This window comes from Talpa occidentalis, unplaced genomic scaffold (assembly GCF_014898055.3).
Source record: "Talpa occidentalis isolate TD23 unplaced genomic scaffold, MPIMG_talOcc4v2.1 talOcc4.7, whole genome shotgun sequence".
NCBI classification, from domain to species: domain Eukaryota; kingdom Metazoa; phylum Chordata; class Mammalia; order Eulipotyphla; family Talpidae; genus Talpa; species Talpa occidentalis.
The window spans coordinates 83,993,719-84,012,897 of NW_023605083.1; the positions used below are offsets into that span (position 1 = coordinate 83,993,719).

The 19,179-nt window shown below is 38.5% G+C and overlaps 1 protein-coding gene and 1 pseudogene across 2 annotated transcripts in view; both read left to right on the forward strand.

Annotated features, from left to right (window-relative positions):
- Positions 1–19,179, forward strand: part of TAOK1 (TAO kinase 1) — a 133,151-nt gene that overhangs the window by 28,184 nt on the left and 85,788 nt on the right. For both annotated transcript variants that reach the window (XM_037494974.2, XM_054689435.1), the window contains exon 2: positions 15,645–15,867. In XM_037494974.2, the coding sequence (XP_037350871.1) occupies positions 15,736–15,867 (132 nt within the window). In that variant the 5' untranslated portion in view covers positions 15,645–15,735. The remainder of the gene's footprint in view (positions 1–15,644; positions 15,868–19,179) is intronic.
- Positions 10,003–11,188, forward strand: LOC119232765 (gametocyte-specific factor 1-like; annotated as a pseudogene).

Genomic DNA, 19,179 nt, shown 5'->3' on the forward strand with positions numbered 1-19,179 from the left:
TTATGTACTTTAGCTACATAGAAGTCCTGTGGTCACCAGACCACCCATACTTCTGACCAGTGCCTCAGTGGCTGGTGATAGCTTGATAGTGCTGAGACTTAGTGCTGGGTCAATTTTATTTAATATAAATTATACCTAATTTAATTTAATTAGAAGGTATTTAAAACAGTATTTGGGTTAAGCAGCAAATTGATATTTATTGATATATCGCAGAGAAGTATTTAATTAGTACTTTACTATTAAGGAGTTTGCAGTATAATTAGAGGGAAAATACACAGTTCTGTACACAGTCACTATATCTTAGAGAGTATTATTGAACCTCAGATATAAGTGCATTTAGTTTTTCTATAACAGAACAATGGCTTCCAAAAAAATCAACATATTATGGTAAATTACACAGTAAAGCCACACGCTTATGGAGTTAGGACCATAAGACTCAAAGCTTTATCAGTGACACACAAAGAAAGGAATCTAGTAGAAACACAGCATGTTTTTACATGTTAAATTATTAATAAAAATATAAATAGTACAATAAATACAACGTTCTCCCTTGAAAGAGACCTTAAATTTGTGGAAATGGATGGTGGAAGGTTTGCAGCTTGAGAGTTACTGTGATGTCATGAAAGACAGGTTATCTTGAAACTGTATAGAGAATTTTAACACCAGAGGTAAATGGGTATGCATCACACTTGTAGTAAACTGAGGTATATAATATATGTCTAAGGTGTTTGTGCTTTATTTATTCTTTCATGACTTAGAGTTTTTATTAGGTTTTATTATTTGGGTGTGATGGAGGCTTACAGTACAGGAGATGACTACCACTGGCTTGGTCGGGAGGGAGCAGGAGGAAAATATGACAATAACCTTTATTTTGATTTCTATAGGAAGAAAGAGGTGAGGCAGGCTAATAAGTTTGTGATTGACTACTTTGAATTATATCGGTAGATTTTGGGATATAGGAGTTGATCTCAGTTGTCTGGTACTGGGCCCTGGGGATTATGGAGAGGGAAATACTGACTTGGTGTGTAAGATGTAGATATACTAGATAGTTGGAAATACGGATTTTGGACTGGCTGGTTTGCATATGAAAAATGTGCTCTTAGGTTAATTTTTCTGTCTCTAGAGTTTCTAGACCTGAGAGGAACAAAATAACAAGGATACAGAAATTAAGAAACTATAGTTATGTGCTTTATTCAGCTACATGCTGTTTTCTGCATTCCTCTAGTGTTTCTCAGGGATGAGATTTCATATAAGTAAAGGCATAACTCACTATATTAAAATTGTACATACTGACTGTACAAAGTAGTATACAATATTTGACACCCCTTCCCTCCTTAGCAGTTTTACTGCAAAATTGTAAATTAAAATATTGCAATTTTAATGCAATATTACATAAATTTTGTTTCATGTTAATGTAATTCCTTGGGACATAGCAATATCTGTATGCAAAATAATAGTATAGTTCTGATCTTGAGAAATTAATCCTCTGAAACGGAGAAGTAGTAGGTATAGAATTAGATATTCTGTATTAAGCATTTTCAAATCTAATAGCCGTATTAAGCATTTTCAAATCTAATAGCCGATCAAATCTTCCACTCCATCAAAAGAAAGCAAGCCCACAAGGAAGGTTTCATTTGAAAAGTATATTTCTTATCTCTAGTGTGATAAAGATTTGAGATCTAGTTCAAAAGGTGATCATTTTTCTCTTAGTGTTTTTCTTTCCTTATTTTATGGACTAGGACTTTTAGTATGATGTTTACTAGAAGTGTTTATAGTGGACATCCTTATTTTTATGGAACACTTTCTTTAATCATTAAGTGTGTTAGCTGAAGTTTTCTAAAAGATAAACTTAACCAGGTTAATGATGTCCTTTTCTACTATGGATTTTTTTGAGAGTTTTAATCATGAGTGCATGTTGAATTTGTCAAATTATTTTTCTGCCTCTGTTGCTGTGATCTTTATTCCCCCTTTTTTAGGCTATTCAGAATGGAGAATTAGGCAATTTTCAAAAGTTAGAACTTTTATATATTACTGGATTTGACTTGGTAATATTTTGTTGAGCATTTTTGCTATTATGTTCATGAGAGATGGTCATAAATTGTTATTTTTAATTTTTTTGTAATGTTCTTCTCTGGTTTTGATAGGCTTATAAGATGGGGACTGATGTCTTTTTAAAATAAGTTTGAAGCATTTATGTAGAATTGTTATTACTTGTTCCTTTAATGTCTGATGAAATTTGATAGTGAAACTGCTTTCACTATACTAGAGTTCGCAATGTGTGAAAGTATGTATTTTTTAATATACATGACTACTCAGATTATTTGTTGTTTAGTGAGTTTTGGTAGTTTTTATATATCAGTTTGTCTTTTTCATCTATATTGTCAAGATTTAAACTTGGAGCTGTTCACTGTATTTTTCTCATTCTTTGAATGTCTTAGGGTCTGTAGTAGTATATATTCCCACTTTGATTTTTGTTTTCGGTAATTTTTTTTTTTAATATCCAAAAGGGCACGTTTATTTATTTATTTTGGGGGGTATGTTTATTTAAAAAAAAAGGAAAAGAAAGGAAAGGAAAGGACACTTGCAAAGACACAAGCAGGCAGGAAGAGCTGCCTCTGAAAGGGACAGATTTGTTAAGTGAGACACCTCGATAGGCACGGGTGGGGCAGGAGAGCTGCATTTTTCTCAGTGATTTGTATTGTTCTTGTTTTCTTTGGTTGGTTTGGCATAGGCCTTTCAAGTTTTGCTCTTTTTTTTTTTTTTTAACCCCAAAGATCCAGCTTTTGGTTTTACTGATTTTTCTCTATTAACTTTTTTGTTTTCCAATTTAATTTATTTCTACTCTGTTCTTTAAAAATTTCTTCCTTTTTTGAGATATAATTGAGAATAACATTCAGGTGTATAATGAGTTTTGATAAATGTACATATAGTGAAAGAGTTCTACAATAAGTTTACTTAACATCATCTTGTATAATTACAAAACTTTTTTCCCTTGTGATCAGAACTAAGATATGCTCTTTTCTTTATATTACTTCCTAACATTCATTTCTTTTTCCTTTCCAGATTATTTTTTTTTTTTTAAAGATTTATTTATTTATTTTATACAAGCATTGGGTACAGTCAGAAGCGGGGGAGGGTGAGAGAATTCACCAGAGTCAGCGGAGAGTAGAGCAGGCAGACTGACGAAGTACACTGCTGAGGGGAGCAGCGGGCAGCAGGAGAAGTCTGCACGCTGTGTGGGACCCTCTTCCGGTGGCCGGGGAGCAGCTGGGGATCAAACCGGCGCCTCAGAGGCTGCGGGCAGCTTCGCATCCCAGCGCTCAACCGCTGCGCCACCGGGGAGGTCCCTTTCCAGATTCTTGAGATGGGATCTTAGATGATTGATTTTAGAGCTATCTTTTTTTCTAATATAGCTTTCAGTACTTTAAATTTCTTGTAGGTATGGCATTAGTTGTATTTTTTTAAAGATTTATTTATTTATGCATACAAAAACTGGGGTATCAGCCAGAGGTGTGGGGCGTGAGAGGATTCACCAGAGACAGAGTGGGGAGCAGAACAGGCAGATCCACCAAAATACACTGCTGAGGGGAGCAGCGGGCGAGTCAGGAGAGGTCTGCTGCACCATGTGGGTATCTTCCTGACCAGGGATCAAACCCATGCTTACAGTGGCTGCGGACAGCTTCCTAGGTTGTGTCTTAACCCTTTGTGCCACCAGGGAGGCCCTGTATTTTTTAAAAAAAAAATATTTACGCATACAAGAACTGGAGTGTGAGCCAGAGTTTGGGGTGGGGGGGTAAGAGGATTTACCAGAGAAAGTGGGGAGCAGAACAGGCAGATCTACTGAAATACGCTGCTGAGGGGAGCAGCGGGCCAGGCAGGAGAGGTCTGCAGCGCCATGTGGGTTGCTCCCTGGCTGGCTGGGGATCGAACTTGTGCCACAGTGGCTGGTGATAACTTGATAGTGCTGTCTTTAATCCCTGTGCCACCAGAGAGGACCGGCATTAGTTGTATTTTTATGTTGTATTTTTATTTTTACTTAATTCCTGTCTCTTCTAGTTTTCCTTAAAACTTCTTTATTGACCCATGGCTACTGAGAAGTGTGTTTGTTTATTCCTAATTTTTTTAAAGTTCTATTTCCAATACTGATTTTAAGTTTAGTCATGCTGTGATCATGTAACATTTTGTATGATTTGAAATATTTTACACTTGTTAAATTTTGTTTTATGGCTCAGAATATAATCAATCTTGGTGTAAATACCATGTGGACTGAAAGGAATGTATACTCTGTTGTTACCAGGTGGAGTATTCTAGAAATGTTCTTAGGTCAGGTTGGTTTATAGTGTTGTTTGATAGACCTACTGATTTTCATACCTTTTTTTTTTCTCTGAGAGATTTGTGTTGGAGTCTTCCAGTGTTGTTATAGTTGTCTTATTTCTCTTTGCAATTGTATAAATTTCTACTTCTTATAACTTGAAGTTCTTTTGTCATGTATATGTGTATAAATAATAGGATTTGATGAGTGGATTCATATTCATTTGATGAGTGTAATTTCACTCTATTCTTTGTGATATTCCTGGGTCTGAAGTCTGTTTTGTCTGATATTAATATAACCAGGCCAACTGACTTTCTTTTTTCTTTTTATACCCCCCCTCTCCACACCCAGCTCTCTTTTGTTTAATATTTTGCATTTAGAGCAGGTCTGCTGGCAGCAGATTCTTTTAGTTTTCCTTCATTGGGAATTTTTTTTGCCTTCATTTCTGAAAAAGACTTCTGCTAGATGATATAAGGGTTTCTGTTCTGGTTGGCAGTCCTCTCTTCTCACCATCTTAAAGATGTGATTTCACTTTGTGCTCTCCATTGTTTTTGATGAGAAATATGTGGTCATTTAAATTTTGTTTATCCTCCTTCTTCTTCTTTTTTTTTTTTTTTTTTTTTTTTTTTAGCATTTTGGTGTGTGTAGGCCTGATTTTCTTTGAATTTGCCCTGTTTGGGATTTGCTGAGTTTGACTTTCTAAATTGTTGTCTTTTGTCAAGTCTGGAAACTTTTTTGCTCTTACTAAATTTTTTTTTTCTGTACTCATCTACTTTTCCTCTCTCTATAAAGCACCAGTGATGTGAAACTTAGATAATTTTCAGTTGTCACACAAATCAAAAAACTTTTTCAATTTTAAATCTTTTTTTCCTTCTCTGTTCTTCATTCAGTTCAGGTAATTTTTGTTACTTTGTAAATTTAGACTCTTTCCCCTGTCATTTGTGTTCTGCAACTGGGTTCAAGCACGAGTTTTTAAAGAATTTTCTGATACTGTTTTTATCAGTTCTGAATTTTCCATGAGGTTTTTTTTTTAATGTTTCTATTTCTCTGCTGAGAACTTATGTCTTTCTAAATATTAGAAATAATTTGACTGTGTTAAAGTATTTATGTGATACTACAACATGAGTCATCTTGAAGTAGGCATCTATTGGTCCTATTTTCCATTGATAATTTGTCACATTTTCCAGTTTTGTGTGCATTATTTTGTTTGTTAATTTGTTCTTATATGTAGAATCATTCTGTACATTTGAATGTTATATTGTCTTTTTGAGTTCTGTTCACATCCTCTGGAGATTCTTGATTTGTTTTAGCCAACAAATGTAGATGACAGATTTGTCTCACTTTCTGTAGTTGGTAGTTCTAATAACATTTTAATTTTCAAAGCATTTGTTTTGCTCTTTGAATTTGCATTAACTTTTGTGAAGTCTGGGTCTTGGGAAGTGGTTTCTTACTTCAGTTTTCTTTAGTGTATATAGCCTTTGCTACCTTTCTTTGAGTCTGTTTACACATACACAAATCAGTATTTGTATTGTTTATACAAATGATACAGAATTAGGAAGTTAGGGATATTTTCCATATCTCCTCTCCAGGATTTATCACATACATTATAGCTTCCAGTGACATTTTCCCACTTCCTTTGACCAGAGAGACCAGTTTCTCTCAGAGTAGTTAGGCCTCTGCATTGTACTGTCCCTCATAACTGGGAGTTGCCTCTAGATGGAGTTAAGGGAAGAGGAAAGAAAAAAACAATGGAATTTCATTCATACTTTTTAGGCATTAGTGTGTCCGCTGTTTCCTAGTTTCTTCTAGCTAGAGAGATTGATTTTCTCACAGTTTTTGTTTCTGGGACAGTACGGTTCTGTGACTGAGACTTTCAGGAGGGAAAAAAGAAAAAGAAATGTGATTGCTTCCTTCTGTCTAGCCCAGGCCACCCCATCCCCCCCACCAGCCCCAATCTGTAGAACACCCTTTTCTTTGTCCTTTGGAAAAAAGAGCAGATTTCTTTAAGGGTTTTCTTGTTGACACCCTCAGTGTAGTTCTTAGGTCAAAGACGTGATTAAAAAAAAGGAAAATAAATTCAAAAACCTCATGGCAAAAACCACTATTCCTTTTTTTTTTTTTTTTTTTAAGATTTCTTTTTTGAGCCTCCCTGGTGATTCAGGGGTTCAAGTCTCAGTGCTATCAAGCTATGGCATGAATTCAATCCCCATCCAGGGAGCTAATCCACACTGTGCAGGGGCTAGCCATGTGCTACCAGGGAGGCCTGAAAACCGCTATTCTTAAGCTTTGACTTCTCTCCCCAGTCAATTATATTTTCTCTTTATGGAATGTTGATATGTTTCCTTTGGTTATTTACGTATTGGTTGGTTACTCTAAGTTGTGTTTCTCTGGATATTTCAGTTTTTCTGTTACTCAGTTTACATAGACTATTTTTTAATGCACTGTCTTTTGTGAGTTAAAAAATTCTAATAACCTTTTGGATGTTCTCCCTAGTTAATGTATTATTCCATGGTGGTGCAGGAGTTAAAGACACAGCACTATCAAGCTATCACCAGCCACTGCAGCACGAGTTCAATCCCCGGCTGGCCAGGGAGCAATCCACATAGCGTAGCAGACCTCTCCTGTCTCGCCCACTGCTCCCCTCAGCAGTGTATTTCAGTAAATCTTCCTGTTCTGCTCCCCACTCTCTCTGGTGAATCCGCTCACCCCCCACACCTCTGGCCTGTACCCCAGTTCTTATATGCATAAATAAATAAATCTTTAAAAAATAATTCTATTTTACTTTTCTCATATTTAACCCAAAATTTCTTCTTCTTCCTTTTTTTTTTTTTTTAAAGATTTTTATTTATTTATGCATACAAGAGCTGGGATATAGGCCAGAGGTGCGTGGTGGGGTTGGGGGGTCTGTGTGGGAGAGGATTCACCAGAGACAAAGTAGGGAACAGAACAGGCAGACTGACTGAAATACACTGCTGAGGGGAGCAGTGGGCGAGACAGAAGAGGTCTGCTGTGCCATGTGGTTGCTCCCTGGCCAGCCCGGGATCAACCTTTTGCTGCGGATTGCTTCATAGTGCTGTGCTTAACCCCTTCTGCCACCAGGGAGGCCCCCAAAATTTCTTTTTTTAAAGATTTATTTATTTATACAAGAACTGGGATACAGGCCAGAGGTGCAAAACAGGCAGACGACTGAAAACACGGCTTGAGGGGAGCAGCAGGCGAGACAGGTGAGGTCTACCACACCATGTGGGTGTCTCCTTGGCCAGCTGGGAATCGAACCTGTGCCACAGAGACTGCGGACAGCTTCACACAGCTGTGCTAAACCTGCTATGCTACCAGGGAGGCCTCCCCCAAAATTTCTTAAAATTGTTAAAGTATTAAGTGATTGCTATTTAAATTCAGATAATACATACTTTCGGGCTACCAAGCAATGCTTTTCACAACCCTTCACAGCCCACTTTATCAGAGAAAATATCAGTATTTCCATATATATCTTCTATACCTAGTTCATTTATGGAAATGACTTTGATTTAAGCCATCTATTCTTTAAAGTTAATTTAGGTGTGATTTGCATAAAATGCATGCCTTTTAGTGTAATGTATACATTGGAGTTTGACATGAGTATACACTTGTATAATTCACTTACCCCAGTCAAGATACAGAATATTTGGGGGCCTCTCTGGTGGTGCAAGGGGTTAAATCTCAGCACTATCAAGCTATCAGCAGCCACTGCAGCATGAGTTTGATCTCTGGCCAGGTAACTAACCCATTTGGCGCAGCAGACCTCTCCTGTCCTGCCCTCTGCTTCTCTTAGCAGTGTATTTCAGTCTATCTATCTGCCTATTCTGTTCCCCACTCTGTCTCTGTTGAATCCTCCCTCCCATATCTCTGACCTACACCCCAGGTCTTGTATGCATAAATAAATAAAATAAATCTTTTTAAAAAGATATAGGACACTTGTCACTCCAAAAAGTTCCTCTAGGTCTTTTGTGCCAGTTTGCCTCTTCTACTTGCCCCAGGCAACCATGGTTCTATCAGTAAACTCCTTTTGCCCATTTCAGAATTTATCATATAACTCATACAGTATGTATTCTTTTGTTTCTGGTTTCTTTTGTTTATCATAATACTTTTGATATTCATCTGTGTTGCTGCATGTGTTAGTAGTTTATTCTTTGTCATTGCTGTGAACAGTATTTCATCATATGAATATACCACAGTTTTTTTATATGTTTGTGTTATTTGCAGTGTTGGAGTATTGATGACTAGAATTGTGTTCAAGACTTTGCATGTGCCTTTGTCTTCATTTCTTTTGAGTAAATAAGTAGTAAAAGGTTTGTTATGTCATATAGTAAATGTTTATTTAACTTGATAAGCATTTGTCAGTTTTCCAAAATGGAAAACTATTTGGCTGTACCATTTTACACTTCCATGAGCAACATAATGAGTTATAGTTCCTCCACATCTTCACTACTCTACTGTTTTTTCTTTTAAATCATCCTAGTATGTGTAGTGGTATTTCATTATGTTTAATTTATGTTTCTCTGATGACTCATGTTAATCATCTTTTCATGTGTGTGTTTGCCATTCTTTTATGTCTTCCTTAGTGAAATACCTGTTAAAATCTTTTGTCCATTTGGGCCTCCCCTGGTGGCGCAGCAGTTGAGCGCTGGGCTGCGAGGCTGCCCGCAGACTCTGCAGCGCCGGTTCGTTCCCCGGCTGCCAGTGAGGGTACCACAAAAAAAAAAAAAATCTTTTGTCCATTCAATAAAAAGTTTCTAAAAGCATACTGTGAATTATTAATATTTTCTCCCAGTTTTTAAAACCATTTATATATTTAAAATCTTTAATAGAAAAATTCTAGTTGGTTACAAAATTTCAATAGTAAATGAATCCTCCTGTAAAATCAATCAGCTTAAAAAATAGCAGCATGTGGCAAATTTTGTTTATACAAATCCTTTCCCTAATCTTTCACTTGACTATTCTAAAGCAAATTTCAAAATATAATTTTATCTGATACACACACACAATATATATGTATTTTATCTGATACACACACTATATATATAAAATATATATATATAAAACCAACTAGAATTTTTCTGTTAAAGATTTTTTATATATATATGTATATACATATATATATATTTACAGATAATGGGACAAAGATCTGATGTGGCCTCCAAAGCCCAAAATATTTGCTATCTGTCCATTTATAGAAAAAGTTGGTTAAACTTACTTTGCAAAAGGTAAGTGATTTAAAAAATCTGAGAGCCATTATTTATCCCTAAAATTAAAAAAATAATAATTCTGTAGCTTTTTCTTCATTCCTGCTGTCCCTAAACTTGTCTCTTTCTTTTAATAAAGTTGTTTGAATTATCACCAAACAAGATTTTTATTAGATTCAAGTTTATTTGTTGAAATATGTCATTGCCCTTTAGGCATTTAATATTACCATTCTTATTAATTCATCCTGAAGTGTCAGTGAACCTGTTTGTATTAACTGTTGTATAGGGCTTTAATTTTGTCCCTGTCTTCCTCTCCCTCCCCCAACCACACAAGAATTAGGTAGTGTTTTGTACTATTCTGTATTTCATTTGGAGACTCCTAAAAATCTTTGTTTTTCTGTGATGTGCAAATAGGTTAGTGGGTTCAGATGTTGTCATATCCCCCATGCCTTTCAGGTAAAGGCATTAGCAGCTATTGATAATAAGTTAAAAATATTTATTTATTTTATCTTGCTTATTTATTTATTTATTCATGCATGCACGCATACAAGAACTGGGGTACAGGCCTGAGGTGCGGCCTGGAGTGGGGTAAGAGGATTCACCAGAGACAGAGTAGGGAGCAGAACAAGCAGATCTATTGAAATACACAGCTGAGGGGAGCAGCGGGCGAGACAGGAGAGGTCTGATGCACCATGTGGGTAACTCCCTGGCCTGGGATTCACCTCATGCTGCACTGGTTGGCAATACCTTGATAGCTTTGAGACTTAACCTCTGCGCCACCAAGGTGGTCCTCTCTTTCTTAAATAAAAGGCAATGTTGGGGTGAAGGTGACTGGTAGAGTGTGCCTGCTGAATACTTGAATTTGGCTCCTTCATTTCCAACATGAAAGAAACTTATGTCAATTCCCTGGACTCTGAAAAGCTATTAGAATACCCCCATTATAAAAACTACCAGATCAGGACCTACAGTCTTTCTTACCAAGTACAGAATCATCCTGATACCACAAACACATTGGCTCCTTGTTCCTTCAGAGCTTGCCACCATGTTCCTTGCCATCAAGTTTCTCAACTGAAATCAGTCATCATATCTCAAGCTGTGAGGATCACTAAAATCAATCATCATATCTCAAGCTGTGATTGAGATGGTGCTGACAAAATTTGTGTTGAGTAGGATGTCAACCAAACTAGGAACCTGGAACAAGAGATTGGCTGGGAGCACATGGCAGTGCCCTATTTGTGATAATGCCTGAGATAAAGACAGATGAGCACTCCATTTGTCTGGGGCACAGCCAACTACTGTTCCAACAAGTCTTGCAAGCAACATAATTATGGAACAGAAGAGTAGACTGGCTTCAAACATACCCAAGACTCTCTTGCATGTTCTGCCATGGAAAAAACAATGAAAATGCACCATAACTGGGTATCTGTCACAACAAATGCCAGATCCTAAAATACTTTTAGTTCTTCCTACTACCAATTTTTCTCCTAATCTGATTATTAGAAAGACAAACTATTAGTGATTTTCAAATTGATGAGTACTTTTTTCCCCCTTCTTCCTTTAAATCTTCTCTCATTTGATTCAAGAACCCTCATATACAAAACTGTTCTAAATAAATGTAGCTAGCTTAAAACAAAAGATAGTAATATATGCATTGTTCTATGCCTTGTTGTTTTTCTCATGAAAATGTAACCTGCAGATTAATTTATACAGAATGTTAAATATACTCTTTTTTTTTTTATAGCTACGTGAATCTCCATTGTATAGATTTTGTATGACCCCTCTCTAAGAATATTTAGGTGTTGGGGGAAAAAAAAATTAATATTCTGTGAAACATGAAAATTGCACAAAATTCAAGTTTGGGTGATAAAATTTTGTTTAAATAGTCACACTGATTTAGTTATATATTGTTGATGGCTGTTTTTATGCTAATGTGGCAAAGTTGAGTAGTTGCAGTAGAGCCTATATGTGATATTTTCATCCGATATTTTCAAAGATCCCTGCTTTGCACACTACAAATTTGAGTATTGCAATTATAACTTTATAATGTTTTGAGTGAAATTCCTATCACTGAACTGCTGCAGCATTTAATTTTTATTGATACATATCCATTATGTCGAAACAGGTAAAGAAAAGTGAACTCTGATGTCTTGATTTTCTTTTTTTTTTAAAGCATTTTTTTTTTTTTTTTAATGCAAGCACTGGGTACAGTCAGAAGCATGGGAGGGTGAGAGAATTCACCAGAGCCAGAGCAGGGAACAGAACAGGCAGACTGATGAAATACACTGCTGAGGGGAGCAGCGGGCAGCACGAGAGGTGTGCGCACCATGTGGGACTCTTGCCCGGTGGCCAGGGATCGAACCGGCGCTGCAGAGGCTGTGGGCAGCTTCGCAGCCCAGCACTCAACTGCTGCACCACCAGGGGAGGCCCAATTTTCTTTTTCTTTTTAAGATTTATTTATTTATGCGGGCCTCCCCGGTGGCACAGCGGTTGAGCGCTGGGTTGCAAAGCTGCCCGCAGCCTCTGCGGCGCTGGTTCGATCCCCGGCTGCTCCCTGGCCACCGGAGGAGGGTCCCACATGGCGCGCAAACCTCTCCTGCCTGCTCTGCTCCCTGATCTAGCTCTGGTGAATTCTCTCACCCTCCCGCACTTCTGACTGTACCCAGTGCATATATAAACAAAACAAACAAACAAACAAATAAATAAATAAAACATGCCTCTATTAAAAAAAAAAGATTTATTTATTTATGCATGTGAGAACAGGGGTACAGGCCAGAGGTGTGGGGGTTGAGAGGATTCACCAGAGACAGAGTGGGGAACAGAACAGGCAGATCTATTGAAATAGACTGCTGAGGGGAACAGCAGGTGAGTCAGGAGAGGTCTGCTGCACCATGTGGGTAGCTCCCTGACCAGGCATCAAACTCATGCTACAATGCTTGGGGACAGCTTCATAGGTTGCGTCTTAACCCCTTGCGCCACCAGTGAGGCCCTGTCTTGATTTTAAGTAACAGTATGGTGTGGATCATTTTGTTATCAAAGTAGATGGCAAAGAATTGTTTTTATTATGTTAAGACACTGTAGCTTATATATGCTTGACCAAGCACTCATCACAATATTATCAATGGTTAAGAAAGCAATGCTTGGGACCTCCCTGGTGGCGCAAGGGATTAAATACAACAGCACCATGGGCACCTCCCTGGTGGCACAAGGGGTTAAGCATGGCACTATGAAGCAATCTGCAGCCTCTGCAGCACGAGTTCGATCCCCCGGCCGGCCAGGGAGCAACCCACATGGCACAGCAGACCTCTCCTGAGTTGCCCACTGCTCCCCTCAGCAGTGTACTTCGGTCAGTCTGCCTGTTCTGTTCCCCACTCAGTGTCTGGTGAATCCTCTCTACCCCCACCTCCGCATCTCTGGCCTGTACCCCAGCTCTTGTATGCATAAATAAATAAATCTTAAAAAAAACATAACAAAAACCACAGCACCATGAAGCTATCCACAGCCACTACAGCATGAATTCGATCCCCAGCCAGCCAGGGAGCTACCCACATGGCGCAGCAGACCTCTCCTGTCTTACCCGCTGCTCCCCTTAGCAGTGTATTTCAGTCATTCTGTCTGTTCTGTTCTCCACTCTGTTTCTGGTGAGTCCTCTCACCCCCCACACCTCTGGCTTGTACCCCAGTTCTTGTATGTATAAATAAACAAATCTTAAAAAAAAAAAAAAAGCAATGCTTGGGCCTCCCTGGGCTGGTTAGAAAATTATTATGTAAAGTAATTCTTGCAGTAAGGATACAGTAACTTCCTCATTCATAGTTTTGAGATAAAGTCAAGCAACACTGAATTTTTAAAATTTTTTTAAAAATTTATTTTGTTTTTTTTAATGCATAGAAGAGCTGGGGTATAGGCCAGAGGTGTGGGGGGTGAGAGGAGTCACCAGAGTGGGAAACAGAACAGGCAGACTGACTGAAATACACTGCTGAGGGGAGTAGCGGGCGAGGCAGGAGAGGTCTGCTGCGCTATGTGGGCAGCTGCTATGTGGGCAGCTCCGTTGCTGGTCGGGAATCAAACTCATGCTGCAGTGGCTGCAGTTAGCTTCATAGGTTGCGTCTTAACCCCTTATGCCACCAGGGAGGCCCAACAGTGAATACTTTAAACAGTCAAATTAATTGCATAGTATAATTTACATGAAATTTAGTACCATCTGCTTATTTTAGGAGTGTTAAGTTAAGTGACTTCCCTCCGATAACTTAATCTTGGAAGAACAAATACTTTGTTTCAGAGAACCTCCAGAGCTGGGAAGTTGGTAAAAGTATTAGGGACAGCCTTGAAAGTATGCTAGGAATAGAATACAAATTAACAATTTAAGTGTTTTTATTGTAGTATAATATAAATTTAGGGAGGTACAAAAGATACATAAGTGTGTTTTGTGTAGTAACAATTTTTCTAGAAGAATTAAAATTGGTTCAGTTGACTTCACTAAAGGCAAGACAGTTACCTGCTTAAGTTACATTAAAGAACATGGGGACAGTGGGCTTGAGTTTTATTTTCCCTAGGAAGTCCTGTGAAATAAATATTGAAGTTACTTTCATATTGGTAAATTTAAGCAGGTTAAAATAGCTAACATTTAATGTAGTGCCTACTGTTCCTGAGTGCCAGTATATGGTTTACATTTATTAACTCACTCAACCCTCACAACTATTGTGTGAGGTAGGTTATTTTCATTTTGCAGATTAGAAAAATGAGGCTACCCAAGTTCACAACTTATAAATAGTGTTGCTAAGATTTTTTTTTTTAAAGATTTGTTTATTTATGCATATAAGAGCTGGGATATAGGCCAGAGGTGTGGGGGTGAGAGGATTCACCAGAGACAGAGCAGGGAACAGAACAGGCAGACTGACTGAAATACACTGCTGAGAGGAGCAGTGGGCAAGTCCAGAGAGGTCTGCTGTGCCTTGTGGGTTGCTCTCTGGCCGGCTGGGGAACAAACACATGCTGCAGAGGCTGCAGATAACTTCATAGTGCAGTGTTTAACCTCTTACGCCACCAGGGAGGCCCCATGTTGCAAAGATTTATATCCAAGCAGTGTGATTCCAGAATCCAAATTCTGAAGTGTCAATTATGACAACTTTTTCAAAGTTGGGAATCTGATATAAAAGAACTGATAGTAGAACTGATAGGAAATTTACTGGTTACTTGTAGTATATGCTTATTTAATGAACCAGATTTGATAATAGCCATATTTTAATTTATTAAGTGAATCTGGTTTTGGGGAATGCAGTTGTCTATATTAAACTTATTCCTTTTGTCTGTTACATTTTTCTTTGGAATGTTTCTATTGAAGTATATGAACATAGCCATATATGGTATCTGAAAGGAAAAGAAATTTACTAAATTAAATCTTTTGTGTATTTTCTTCCATTTGAATATCATTAATAGATGAGAAACTTCCTGTTAAAAACATAGTATTGGGGCTTTCCCTGGTGGCGCAGGCGGTTGAGTGCAGCACTGTGAAGCTGTCCGCAGCCTCTCTAGTGCTGGTTTGATCCCGGCTGGCCAGCGAGGGTCCCACATGGTTCTGCAGACCTCTTCTGTCACACCCGCTGCTCACCTCAGCAGTGTTATTTCATCAGTGTGCCTGTTCTGTTCCCCGCTCTGTCTCTGGTGAATCCTCTCACCCTCCCGCGCATCTGACCTGTACCCCAGTTCTTGTATAAATAAATAAAAATAAAATCTTAAAAAAAAAAACATAGTATTGGGTACATCTTGACTTGTTCATGTTTTTAATAGTCTGTGTTATCTCTTCTGCGGATTGACTATTAGAATTGGATTAATCTTTAAGTACAAAAAGCTTTCTAAGATACAAAGATTTATTAATTTTAAAAATGCGTGTATTGTATATACTTCTGTGTTATGTACTGTAGGAATGAAACTTTTTTTGTTAACCACCATAATTAATTGTGATGGTAAATGAGATTTAGGAACATACTTCTTCATATTGAAATTTTAGACCTCACATACTTTTGCATATGTTGTCAGAAAGTAACCTCATAGTCATTATTCTTAGTAACCTTTGCTTTTCTGACCTTTTTTTCTTTTCTTATTTTTCATAATAGTTTATGCCAACGTGGCTTCATTCATACAGATGAACCAAGGATTGGGATAGCAGTTTAAAATTAGAATCAAGACAGCTGACTGACAAGCAGGATGCCATCAACTAACCGAGCGGGCAGCCTGAAGGACCCTGAAATTGCAGAGCTCTTCTTCAAAGAAGATCCAGAGAAGCTCTTCACAGATCTCAGAGAAATTGGCCATGGAAGTTTTGGAGCAGTGTATTTTGTAAGTGTTAAAGACTTAATGTTAGTAGATATTTTTATTTATTGGACTTCTTGGATTATTGAAAAAAAAAAAAGCAAGTATTATTTTTCCTATTAGTTACATGTTTAGAATTTTTTTAAAAAAAGATTTATTTATGCATACAAGAACTGGGGTACAGACCAGAGGTGTGGGGAGTGAAAGGATTCACCAGAGACAGAGTGAGGAGCAGAACAGGCAGATTGACTGAAATACAGTGCTGAGGAGAGCAGCGAGCGAGTCAGGAAAGGTCTACTGTGCCATGTGGGTATCTCCCTGGCCAGGAATCGAACTTGTGCTGCAGAGGCTGTGGTAGCTTTGTAGGTTGCAGCTTAACCCCTTACACCACCAGGGAGGCCAACATGTTTAGAATTTTTAACACTTTTTACTTAAAAGCCTTATGACTTATACTGCTATAGAGTTAAATATTACAGAATACTAACTTTTATAAAATCCCAAATAGAGTAATGTAGCGTTGTAGAAAACTTAGGCTTGTTATTTAGCAGAAAGATGTATACAGACGACTTTTTTTCTTGTGTATATTTTATGCTAAAAAAATCAAATTTGTAGCTTTAACAATTCTATACTCATAGTATTGTACAACCATTACCACTATTTAAAAAAATAAATTTTTAACCGCAAACTATCAGCAGTAATTCTTCATCTGCCCTCCACTCAGTCCCTGGTGGACGCTAATCTACTTTTTGCTTTATGAAATTGCCTCTTACATATTTTATTTTTTATAAATTTTTAAAAAATGATTATGCATACAAGAGCTGGGGTACAGGCCAGAGGTGTTGGGGGGTGGGTGAGAAGATTCACCAGAGACAGAGTGGGGAACAGAACAGGCAGATTGACTGAAATACACTGCTGAGGGGAGCAGTGGGTGAGACAGGAGAGGTCTGCTGCGCCATGTGTGTTGCTCCCTGGCCAGGGATCGAACTCTTGCTGCAGTGACTGCGGTAATCTTCATAGGTTGTGTCTTAACCCCTTGTGCCACCAGGTAGGCCTGTCACCATCATATTCCTTCCTTCCTTCCTTCCTTCCTTCCTTCCTTCCTTCCTTCCTTCCTTCCTTCCTTCCTTCCTTCCTTCCTTCCTTCCTCCTCCTTCCTTCCTCCTTCCTTCCTTCCCCCTCCCTCCTCCTTCCCCTCCCTCCCTCCCCTCCCTCCCTCCCTCCTCCTCCCTCCCTCCCTCCCTCCCTCCCTCCCTCCCTCCCTCCCTCCCTATTTATTTATACATGCACACATACATACATACATACATACATACAAGCACTGGGTACAGTCAGAAGTGAAGGAGGGTGAGAGAATTCGCCAGAGCGGGGAACAGAGCAGGCAGACAGACGAAATACACTGCTGAGGGGAGCAGTGGGCGTGGCAGGAAAGGTCCGCACACCATATGGGACCCTCGCCGGCGGCCGGGGATCAAACCAGTGCTGCAGAGGCTGTGGGCAGCTTCGCAGCCCAGCACTCAACTGTTGTGCCACCAGGGGAGGCCCATCATCATATTTCTTCTTTTTTTTTTTTTTTAAGATTTATTTATTTGTTTATACAAGCCCTGGGTACAGTCAGAAGTGTGTAGGAGGGTGAAAGAATTCATCAGAGCCAGAGCAGGGAACAGAGCAGGCAGATTGACGAAATACACTGCTGAGGGGAGCAGCTGGGAGGCAGGAGAGGTGTTTTTAGGAATTTGTCCATTTCATCTAATTTGTTAGCATACAATTATTCACAATTCTATCTATCTATCTATCTATCTATCTATCTATCTATCTATCTATCTATCTATCTATTTATTTTTGTGTGGGACCCTCGCCAGTGGCCGGGGATCCAACTGGCGCTGCAGAGGCTGTGGGCAGCCTCGCAACCCAGCGCTCAACTGCTGCACCACCAGGGGAGGCCCTCATAATACTTTTTAAAAAGTTTTATTTATTTTTGCGTCTAAGAACTGGGGTGTAGGTCAGAGGGGGCCGGGGCTTGAAAGGATTCATCAGAGACAGAGTCGGGAGCAAAACAGGTGGATTTGCTGAAATACACTCCTAAGGGGAGCAGCCGGCAAGACAGCATGTGGGTTAGTTCCCTGGCTGGGGATTGAATTCAGGCTGTAGTAGTGATATTGCTGAGACTTAACCCCTAGGCCACCAGGGAGACCCTCATTATACTTTATTTATAATTCTTTTTATGTTTCTAGAATTGGTTGTAATGTTCCCACTTTCATTTCTCATTTTAGTAATTTGAACCTTTTGTTGTTTAGTCTAAAGGTTTGTTGATTTCATTGATTTTCTCTTTTGTTTTCCTAGTCTCTGTTTTATCTCTGCTCTAATTAACCTTTACTATTTTCTGACTTCTGTTAACTGTTGGCTTAGTTTATTAAGTTTCTAGTTCTTTCAGTTGTAAAGTTAGGTTGTTAATTTGGGGTATTTCATGTCTTTCATTGTGTTTATAGCTATAATTTTCTTCTGAGTACTATTCTCACTTGGTCCCATACATTTTGGTATGTTGTATTTTTGTTTTTACTCATCTCAAGTAATTTTCATTTTCCTTGTGATTTTTGGCTTTGAACCATTCGTTATTTAAAAATGTGTTTAATTTTCACAATTCTGTGGATTTCTAGCTTTCTGTTTGTTAATGATTTCTAGCTTTATTATGGTCAGAGAAAATGGTAAATATTTAATCTTACTAGAAATTGCCAAGCTCTTTTTCAAAGTGGTTTTCTATCATATCTTTGTATCATATCTTTATGTGATATCTAATTTATAAAATGTATTTAGACTTGATTTGTATGTTGTCATATGGTTTATCTTGGAAAATATCCCTTGTGCACTTGTGAAGAATGTGTATTCTTTTTTTTTTTAAAGGCTTATTTATTTATGCATGCAAGAGATGAGGTGCAGGCCAGAGGTGCTGGGTGGGTGAGAGGACTCACCAGAGACAGATAGGGGAGCAGAACAGTCAGACTGACTGAAATATACTGCTGAGGGAAGCAGTTGGGGAGACAGGAGAGGTTTGCTGCGCCATATGGGTAGCTCCCTGGCTGGCCGGGATGGAACTCATGCTGCAGAGGACACCGATAGCTTCACCGTGCTGTGCTTAACCCCTTGTGCCACCAGGAAGGCCCAAGAATGTGTATTCTGTTACTGGTAAGAGTGTTCTGTGTAAGTCCATTAAATCTAATTGGTTTGTTGTGTTCAGTCCTCTGTTCCTTATTTCTGTCTGGTTGTCCTCTTCAACATTATAAGTAAGGTATTGAAGTAGACCAGTTATTATTATAGAACTGTCTGTCTCTCAGTTCTCTCAGT